The sequence below is a fragment of the Dicentrarchus labrax genome, unplaced genomic scaffold (genome assembly GCF_905237075.1).
Source record: "Dicentrarchus labrax unplaced genomic scaffold, dlabrax2021, whole genome shotgun sequence".
Lineage (NCBI taxonomy): Eukaryota > Metazoa > Chordata > Actinopteri > Moronidae > Dicentrarchus > Dicentrarchus labrax.
In genome coordinates, this window is record NW_026136719.1 from 35,225,938 (window position 1) to 35,237,171 (window position 11,234).

The 11,234-nt window shown below is 38.8% G+C and overlaps 2 protein-coding genes across 2 annotated transcripts in view; one reads left to right on the plus strand and one right to left on the minus strand.

The window, feature by feature from the left end:
• kbtbd13a (kelch repeat and BTB domain containing 13a) overlaps positions 1 to 11,234 on the plus strand; it is a 388,109-nt gene that overhangs the window by 371,016 nt on the left and 5,859 nt on the right. The window lies entirely within an intron of this gene.
• rasl12 (RAS-like, family 12) lies at positions 645 to 5,432 on the minus strand. Its single transcript, XM_051379006.1, is given in 6 exon segments — positions 645 to 820; positions 823 to 849; positions 852 to 1,062; positions 3,425 to 3,498; positions 4,560 to 4,697; positions 5,339 to 5,432. Coding segments are annotated over 6 exon segments (630 nt in total). The 3' UTR covers positions 645 to 734.

Sequence of the window (11,234 nt, forward strand, 5' to 3'; positions counted from 1 at the left end):
TTAAGACTTTCCTCTGTTTTACTTTTAATTTTTACTTTAATATTTAATATGAATATTCATCACATCATGATTGTTTCTGTTGATTTTACAAACTGCTGCTGAGGTTGATTAAATAGGTCAAGTTTGGTAATGCCTGAAACCGTTCAAACCAGCAACCAAGCAAACTGCCAAACTTAACTAAAGACAGTCAAAAGCTATGACTTCATGTCATGGTGCTCATTGATTGTAGTAATTCATCCTCTCCACCACTACCTATCCCAGATGCTCCAAATCAGTGTTTCTTACCAGGTGATCTATCGAGGTGCCCCAAATACAGCAACATGTTTTGTTAAAAACTGTGACAACAAAGTTTATTGAATTTGCTACAATTCTGATTCATGGCCCTCTTCTCAATGAAATAGACGTGAAACAAAGTTTCAATATTTCCAACTGGTGGTCAGAACATAACATTATCCAGGAGAGTCCTGAGTTTCTGTGGTCAGTAACATTGAGGAGATCATTTAAAGAACAGGTTGAAATGGGACTACAGAATAGGGATAAACCCAATGTATTCTCATCAAAGCATTCAGAGAAGCATCTGTATTTATTTTGTTTCTCTGCTCATTTCTTTACTCTCATTTCTTTTATACTGTATAGTTGTTCATTTGTCCACCCTTTCATCTAGCTCAGACTACAGCACTTTCTAATAAGTCTTTGACAGTGTCAGTGGAGACAGTGGAGGGGGTCAGAGGCTGTCAGAAGATCTTAAAGCCTTTAAGCAGGGTGAGTATGGCAGCCCTTCGTTTGCTCTGAGCCCTGGACGTCTTCACAGTGACCAGCTGGCAGTAGCGGGAGCCGGTAACTCTTGGTGCAAGGAGTAGTGAAGAAGGGAATAGTGAGAAGCTCTTTGTCCTCGCTGACGTAGACAGCCGGTACCAGACAGCTGCGTCTCCTGCCCAGCATCGCCCTCCTCACCGCCTCGTAGAAGACGTGCTGCACAGACAGGAAGTCTAGACAGGCTGACACTTCGAACAACAAACAGCCAAAACGAGAAACCAAAGCCACAGCATCACTTTGACTCATCTGCCTGAGAGCAAATCAGCTGTTAGAATAATTAATTTTGCTGTATTGAACCGAGGACAGAGAAGTTATTAAACAAATACATTCATTACTTTTTCCTTCTCTTTCTTCTTTGAAGTTTACAAGACACCAAATATGCATTACAGTATTTCAAAGTAAATTTAAAGAAATAAATAATGATAATAATAATAATAATTGAGTTTTCATACTTTCATACATTTTTGGTATTTATTCTAGCTTTAAGGCCCATTACAGTCTTCAGTGGCCTCAGTGGCTAGATTTGTATGCCATTTTTAGAATTCTAACCAAGCAAAATGGGCAGATTTTAAGAAAATTTTATTATATTTAGGAATACTGGGCTTGTTTCTAGCAGGACTGTTTTCACGGTACATTCAAAATTGTATGATAATATTACATATTACAATTAATTTATTCAATTTTAGGTACCACGAGAGGCATCTCGTACCATAATTTGAGAACCAATGCTCTATATTTATAGTAGGTGCAAAGATTAAAGCAGAAAAGATTTGTGAGTGTCCAGTGTTATTAGGGACCGAGCCAGTGTCAAACACTGTGGTCCCTATTGTATCTGCTATTTTCTTATTAGGGCCCGAGCACAAATCGTGCAAAGGTCCTATTGTATCTCTAGGAATTGTTATTGTCTGCGCCTTCGACTGCATATTTGGAGGTTGCAGCATGCTCGAAAAGTCATGAAAATTTGCACAAAATTTGATTGTTCGAGAACTCGACGAATGCACTTCCACCTAGAATTTTTTTCCGCTAGTGTGCGAAATGTCCATAAACTACTTTTTCGTGTTTCTCCTATGCGATTTGTCTGATTCACACAAATTCATGTAGCATCTGGGGACTGTCCTAGCAAAAAAGTAATTTGAAGAATTTTCACGCTATAAAATTAGCACTTCCTGTATATTTTTTGTCAAAAAAGGAAGTGGACCATTTCTCCACATTGGTATGTCCGATTGACACCAATATACATACATAGTTCCCCATTTCTTCCTTAAGCATCATGCACAATTTCAGGCCATCACCACAAGGTGGCGCTCTTTAAAATGAACAAGTTTATATCTCCGCATGGGCACATGTGATTAAAACGAAACTTGGTACGATTATTGCCTATGGTTCCCTGACGCTCGCTTAAAAATGTGTCAACAATCCACCACTAGGTGGCGCTCTGGTGGCAAGGTAAATTACTGTGCGGAGACCGTAATAGTTATGAATATGAAATTCGTGTTTGTCGTGTTTGTAGCGCCCCCTACAGGATAAGAAAAAAGCAGCCCCGGCGCCACATTTCACCGATATGTATGAAACTCGGTAGGCATGTGTAACGTGCCGTGACGTACAGAAAAGCATCTTGGACCCATACCACAAACTCCACAGGAAGTCAGCCATTTTGATTTTAATTTTCACTTTCGGCGAACTTATCGCGTTGTATTTGAACAATCTTCTCCAAGGGCATTTATCGGATCTGTTTCAAAATTGGTCAGTACAGTTAAAATATGTTGCTGATTAAAAGTTGTGCTATTTGTGACAGTACGTTGAAGGGCGTGTCCGTGTTGTGCCCTCAAAGTTGGCCAGGTTGAATGTCAAACTGTGATACCATTTCCGGCATTTCTATACGAACGAACTCCTCCTAGGGAATTTATCGGATCTACTTCAAAATTGGTCAGTACAATCAAAACAAACTAGATGAAAAACTATGCTATTTGTGACTGTACGTCAAACTCCACCGATCGGCCATAAAACAGATAGTACAGTGTACAATGTCCAATCTCCACTAAACTTCACATATTCTGAAACAATCCCACCCTGAACACGTCCTCACAGCTTCAGTGTACATGGTCCAATCTCAATGAAACTTCACACGTTTGATAAGAGTCCCACCCTGAACATGTCTACATGACAATATTCAGATATAGTGAGAGCGCCACCTACTGGCAACAGGAAGTAAGCGGTGCGATGCGATTATGATCTGATTTCCGCAAAATTTTCGTGTTGTGGTCCACACGTGTTATGGCAGCACATGATGCAGCCGCAGCACACCCCGAGTTGGGTGGAGTGCGAGGGCCCATTCATCGTTGCTTGCAGCTTGAATTTTTATTTCCATTTTTATTTTTTATTTTTTACTTGTATGTATATACCCTAATATACATTTCTATTCTTTAACGTAATGTGAGCACCTTGAGCAACTGTAACAAATAAATAACACCCCAGGGATCAAAAAAATATTTCTGATTCTGATAATATCGAGCGATAATGGGCTACATAGACTTGATTTGGAAAGTAGTCAGCAGTAGGGTATATGTGAGTGAAAACAGCCTGACAGTCAATACATCAGAGTTCATACCTGGTCACAGGTGTCCATCAGTCTCACTGTGACAGGCTGCTGTTTCACAATCTCCTCTGATGAATAGATGTCCTCTAAATGCACCAAGGATACGGAAGAAATATTTTCACAGATACATCCCAATTGTGTCTACAGTGGTGGAAGACTGTCTCTGTTTCGTCTCTAATAGCTCACTTTAAAGGTCCAGTGTGTAGGATTTAGTGGCATCTAGCTGTGTAGTTGTTGATTATTATGCCCTCGCTTCACCCTCTCATTCCAATTAGGAGAAACTATGATTCCCATAAAACTTGCATATAATGCAAAAGTCAGGATTTTGATTTGTCCATTCCAGATTACTGCACCATGGTGGTCTCCATACAAGAGGAACCCCTCCCTCTGTAGATAAAAACAGCTCATTCTAAGGAAACGAAAACAAAACGATACTTATCTTTAGAAGTTTAGGTGATCATCCTAAATGTTACACACTGGACCTTTAAATCTTAGTTTAAAACCTGGACGTACCTGCAGGATTCACATCCAGTTTGGGCCACATCACAACACAAAAAAGTTATGATGGTAAATTAACCTGTACTTGTATGCCGCCTTTCTAGTCTTCCAACAACTCAAATCGCTTTTACACTACATGCCACTTTCGCCTTTTCACACAGTGATGGCAAAGCCCATCGAACAGAAACTTACGCATTCATACACAGTCACACACACCGATGCACAGGGTTCAGTATCTTGCTCAAGGGTTCAGTATCCTACTCAAGGCTACTTTGACATGTGGTGGCCTATGATGTGGAATCTCACACTCTTTGATTGATTGGACTTTTCAGTGACGTAGGAGACATCTTGTAGTCAGCTGTTAAACTTTTGCTTTTTGAAACTATTTAATCCTTAACACTATTCTGGATTTCATGAACTTATCATTTGTGTTTTTATGTAAAATAGTGTCCACTAACTGTAGGTGTCAGATAATTGTAGTGCAGTAAAAAGTAAAATAGTTCCCTCTGATAAGCAGTGGAATACAAGTATAAAGTAGCATCAAATGGAAATACTCAAGTAAAGTACTACACTCTCCAGCACTGATTTTCTTTCCACCACTAATTTTCTCTATGTAATTGTTATTAAAATGAATGATTGGAGATCTCACCTGGTTGGGGATCATATTCACTGATGAACCGCTTAGTGAGGAATTTGACTATCAATGCTGTAACACAAAGACAAACACAAAACACAGTCTGACTGAGAGACTGCGAAGCCTCAGGGGATATTCGGGTCAGTGAAGGTCCTGAGAAAACCCCCACTACATAAACATCAGCATGAAACTTACATTTACTGGATGGTGGAGGGAGTTATTATGTCACAACAACTTTCACATCAGATTAAAGTGTCTAATAAACTGGATGAGTGTGAATGTTGGATGTATGCCGCTAAACTGCATTGCTGGCTTTATATATATTTTATATATATATATATACATGAAGTTATAAAATATCTGAATGGGTGCCTGACTGTCCTAAATCAGCTGAATCTGTTGATGTTTGATAGCCATTTCTACATTGAAAAAGGTGGAAGGAGTAGAGAGCCAAATAAACAGGGCAGAAGAATAACAGTAAATATAATTAGAAGGTTGCAAGAAGACACATTATTCCAATGAAAGAGCTGAAAAATTTGTACAGTGAATAACAGGAGTAAGTTATACCCTGTATAATAATTTTTCTGATTAATACAGTCAGGTGCTTACTTTGTAGAAAATTATGAATTTGTAATATATGAGCATAGATTATAAAACACTTTAAACAGGAGACAAAACTAAGACTTAATACTTAAACCTAATAGAAATGATTTAGCAAAACAAATGAACGCTTGTTTTATTTTCTCTGTTCCATAACATAGAATTTCATCTAAATATTCAAGTGAAAGTGGCACCTGATTTCTCGGATCCTATCACACCAAGCAGCACCGCAGCATCAGGAGCTGCTGCAGAGTTACACGTCTTCATTTTCCCAAACATCAGCGACATTAGTATCTTCCAAAAAACTTATCTTTGAAAAGTCTATCTTTATTCCTCTTTGATAAAGCTGCTGCACAGTTTTTCATGCAGAATGTCTGAAAAAGAAAAAAAAAGTTTAGTTAGTAACATGTATTAATGGGACATGAATGGTAAATGGACCTATACTTGTATAGCGCCTTTCTAGTCTTCCTGCTGCGCTACTCAAAGCGCTTTTACACTACGTGCCACAGTCACCCTTTCACACACATTCACTCAGCGATGGCAAAGCCCATCAAACAGGAACTAATGCATTCATACACATTCATACACCGCACAGCATCGGGAGCAATTTGGGGTTCAGTATCTTGCTCAAGGATGCTGCAACACGTGGTGGGAGGAGCCGGGGATTGAACCAGCAACCTTCCAATTAGTGGATGACCCACTCTGCCTTTGAGCCACAGCCGCCCCCAATGAGTGCAGAAAGAGAGGGAGAGGAAGAGAGGAGCTCAGTGCATCATGGGAAATCCCCCGATAGTCTAGGCCTATATCAGCATAACTAAGGGATGGTTCAGGACTCACCTGATCCAGCCCTAACTATAAGCCTTATCAAAGAGGAACGTCTTAAGCCTACTCTTAAATGTGGAGAGGGTGTCTGCCTCCCGAACCACAACTGGAAGCTGGTTCCACAGGAGAGGAGCTTGGTAACTGAAGGCTCTGGCTCCTGTTTTACTTTTTGAGACTATAGGAACCACAAGTAGCCCTGCCTTCAGAGAACACAGTGTTCTAGGGGGATAATAGTGTACTATGAGCTCTTTAAGATATGAAGGGGCCTGACCATGAAGAGCTTTGTAGGTGAGGAGGAGGATTTTAAATTCTATTCTGAATTTTACAGGGAGCCTGGTTCCTGTCAGTACTAATGCTGCAGCGTTCTGAATTAATTGGAGCGTCTTAATGGACTTATTGGGGAAACATGATAATAAGGAATTGCAGTAATCTAGCCTAGAAGTAACAAATGCATGGATTAGTTTTTCTGCATCCGTCTGTGACAGGATGTGTCTAATGTTTGTAATATTACATAATTGAAAATTAACTCCAAGATTCCTGACAGTGGTGCTAGAGGCCAAGGTAATACCATCTAGAGTAACTATATCTTTAGACAGTGAGTCTCTGAGGTTTTTGGGGCCAAGTACAAGAATTTTGAGTTTAACATCAGAAAATTGCAGGTCATCCAGGATTTTATGTCCTTAAGACATGTTTGTAATTTAGATAATTGATTAATTTCATTGGGCTTGATTGATGGATATAACTGTGTATCATCTGCATAACCATGAAAGTTAAAAGAGTGTGTCCTAATAATGTTGCCTAAGGGAAGCATATATAAAATAAAGAGAATTGGTCCAAGTACAGAACCTTGTGGAACTCCATGACTAACTGTAGTATTTATAGAAGATTCATCGTTAACGTGTACAAACTGAGAATGATCTGATAAGTATGACCTAAACCAGCTTAGTGCGGTTACTTTAATGCCAATTTCATGCTCAAGTCTCTGTAAAAGAATATTATGGTCGATGGTGTTAAATGCAGCACTAAGATCTAATAATACAAGTAGAGAGACAAGTCCATTGTCAGAAGCAATCAAAAGGTCATTATTAACTTTAACCAGAGCTGTCTCTGTGCTGTGATGAGCTCTAAATCCTCAAATAAGCTGTTGCTATGTAGAAAGTTACACAATTAATTGGCGACTACTTTCTCCAGAGTCTTAGAGAGGAAGGGGAGGTTAGAAATCGGTCTATAGTTGGCTAAAACCCCTGGGTCAAGAGTGGGCTTTTTAAGAAGGGGTTTAATTACAGCTACTTTAAAGGACTGTGGTACATATCCTGACAATATAGAAAAATGTATCATATCCAGTAAAGAAGGGACAATTAAGGGTACAACTTCTTTAAGCAGCCTAGTTGGGATGGGGCCTAACAGACATGTTGATTGCTTCGATTTAGAAATTACTGAAGTTAATTGATGAAGATCGATGGCAGAAAAACAGTCTATATATCTGATTTTACATTAGTTAAAGTTCCTGAACTTGGAGAGACAGTGATACCTGTTGAGGGCATTAGGTTATTAATTTTGTCTCTAATAGTAATAATTTTATTATAAAAGAAGCTCATAAAGTCATTGCTACTTAAGGTTATGGGGATATGTGGCTGAATAGAGCTGTGACTCTGTCAGCCTGGCTACAGTGCTGAAGAGGAACCTGGGGTTGTTCTTATTTTCTTATGTTAGTGCTGAGTAATAGGCTCCTCTAGCATTACGGAAGGCCTTTCTATAGGTTTTAAGATTATCTTGCCAAATTGAGCAATTTTCTAATAATTTCAAATAGCGCCATTTCCTTTCAGATTTCCGCGCTTTTTACTTTAATTGGCGGGTTTGGTTGTTGTACCACGGTGCTAGTCTCCTATGTTTTAATATTTTCCTCTTTATATGAGTGATAGAATCTAATGTTGTTCGTAGTGAGCCTGCAGCACTATTAAAGAGATGATCAATTTGGGAGGGACTAAAGTTATTATAGGACGCTGTTATATTCAGACATGGCATTGAATTAAACATTGATGGAATCTCCTCCTTAAATTTAGCTACAGCACTGTCAGATAGGCATCTGCTGTAGGAAGTTTTGCCTAAAGGTTTATAATCTAGTAATATAAATTCAAAAGTTATTAAATAATGGTCAGATATAAAAGGATTTTGTGGGAAGACTATTAAATGTTCAATATCAATGCCATATGATAGAACGAGGTCAAGAGTGTGATTGAGTGTGACAATGAGTTGGTCGCTCCATCCAAAGTGGGATGGATGCCGTTTCTCCTAATCAGACCAGGTTTTCCCCAAAAAGGCTGCCAGTTATCTATAAAGCCCACATTGTTTTTTGGACACCACCTCGACAGCCAGCAGTGGAATGACGACATGCGGATATACATGTCATCACTGGTCATATTGGGCAGGAGTCCAGAGAAAAGTCACACATTGTTTTTGCATAATTACACACCGACTCCACATTAATTTTAGTGACCTCCGATTAGCATAATCGGGTGTCATTACCACCGATGTGAATAAATATCTTACTATATTTACACTTATCTTTAGCCAGCAGTTTTAAATAGGATTCGATGTCGCCCGCTCTGGCCCCAGGGATACATTTAACTGTTGTCGCTGGCTTCACTAAATTCACGTTTCTAACTATTGAGCTGCCAATAACCAGAGTTGGTTCCTCAGTGGGTGTGTCGATGAGTGGGGAAAATCTATTGAAAACATGAACCTGTTGGTGGTGACCCCGTGGGCTTCTGTGGTTTGGTTCTAGGCTTCCTCCGAGCAGTCACCCAGCCTCCCTGGCTTCCATTGATAACTGGAAGCCTTTTTGGGGAAAACCTGGTCTGATTAGGAGAGACGGCATCCATCCCACTTTGGATGGAGCGGCTCTCTTATCTAGAAATATGGCGAAGTTTATCTCTAAAACCTGACAGTCCAGAGCTGGGACCAGGAAGCAGAGCTGCTGTCTTACACACTTCTCTGCGCTTGCTTTAGAACAGTCACCCACCCAAAACCCCATAGAGACTGTGTCTGTCCCCCGACCACCTAAATTATTTAAAGAAATAAAAACAAGAGGAGTTAAACATAAAAATCTAATAAAAATTAAAACCAACTCCTCAGTAGCACAAAATAAGAGAATGAAATGTGGGCTGTTAAATATCAGGTCTCTGTCCTCTAAAGCTGTTTTAGTGAATGAATTAATATCAGATTATGATATTGATTTACTTTGTCTTACTGAGACCTGGTTGTCCCACGAGGAGTATGTTAGCCTAAATGAATCCACCCCCCCAGTCATATTAATACTCACATTCCTCGAGGCACAGGCCGAGGAGGTGGAGTGGCAGCCATATATGATTCGAGCGTTTTAATGGACCCTAAACCTAAACTAAATTATAATTCATTTGAAAGCCTTGTTCTTAGTCTTTCTCACCCAAACTGGAAAACACTGCAGCCAGTTCTATTTGTTATAGTGTACTGCGCTCCTGGACCGTACTCTGATTTTATATCTGAATTCTCAGAGTTTCTATCAAGTGTAGTCCTTAAATCAGATAAAGTAATTATTGTAGGTTATTTTAATATTCATGTGGATGTTGACAATGACAGCCTTAGTAATGCATTTATATCATTAATAGACTCAATTGGCTTCTGTCAGAGTGTAAATAAACCAACTCATTGTTTTAATCACACTCTTGACCTTGTTCTATCATATGGCATTGATTTTGAACATTTAATAGTCTTCCCACATAATCCTTTCCTATCTGACCATTATTTAATAACTTTTGAATTCATGTTGTTAGATTATAAACCATTAGGCAAAACTTCCTACAGCAGATGTCTATCTGACAGTGCTGTAGCTAAATTTAAGGAGGAGATTCCTTCAGTGTTTAATTCAATGCCATGTCTGAATTTAACAGAATCCTATAACAACTTTAGTCCCTCTGAAATTGATAATCTTGTCGATAGTGCTACAGGCTCACTACGATCAACATTAGACTCTATCGCTCCTATAAAAAGGAAATTATTAAAAGATAGGAGACTAGCACCTTGGTATAACCACCAAACCCGCCAGTTAAAACAAATAGCTAGGAAATCTGAAAGGAAATGGCGCTCTTCCAAATTATCAGAATATCGCTCAAACTGGCAAGATAATCTTAAAACCTATAGAAAGGCCCTCCGTAATGCCAGAGGAGCCTATTACTCAGCACTAATAGAAGAAAATAAGAATAACCCTAGGTTCCTCTTCAGCACTGTAGCCAGGCTGACAGAGAGTCACAGCTCTATTGAGCCAAATATCCCCATAAACTTAAGTAGCAATGACTTCATGAGCTTCTTCTATAATAAAATTATTACTATTAGAGAAAAAATTAATCACCAACTGCCATCAACAGTTATCAGTGGCTCTCCAAGTTCAGGGACTTCTGTCAATGTAAACATAGATATATATTTAGACTGTTTTTCTGCTATCGATCTTCATCAGTTAACTTCAATCATTTCTTCATCGAAGCAATCAACCTGTCTATTAGACCCGATCCCAACTAGGCTGCTTAAAGAAGTTGTTCCCTTAATTGGCACTTCTTTACTGGATATGATTAATCTTTCTTTATTATCAGGATATGTACCACAGTCCTTTAAAGTAGCTGTAATTAAACCCCTTCTTAAAAAGTCCACTCTTGACCCAGGGGTTTTAGCCAACTATAGACCGATTTCTAACCTCCCCTTCCTCTCTAAGATTCTGGAGAAAGTAGTCGCCAAAGAGTTGTGTGACTTTCTACATAAAAATAGTTTATTTGAGGATTTTCAGTCAGGATTTAGAGTTCATCATAGCATAGAGACAGCTCTGGTTAAAGTTAATAACTGCTTCTGACAATGGACTTGTCTCTGTACTTGTATTATTAGATCTTAGTGCTGCATTTGACACCATTGACCATAATATTCTTTTACAGAGACTTGAGCATCAAATTGGCATTAAAGGAACTGCACTAAGCTGGTTTAAGTCATATTTATCAGATCGCTTGCAGTTTGTACATGTTAACGATGAATCTTCAATAAATACTACAGTTAGTCATGGAGTTCCACAAGGTTCTGTACTTGGACCAATACTATTTATCTTATATATGCTCCCTTTAGGCAACATTATTAGGAATCACTCCATTAACTTTCACTGTTATGCAGATGATACGCAATTATATCTATCAATCAAGCCCAATGAAATTAATCAATTATCTAAATTACAAACATGTCTTAAGGACATAA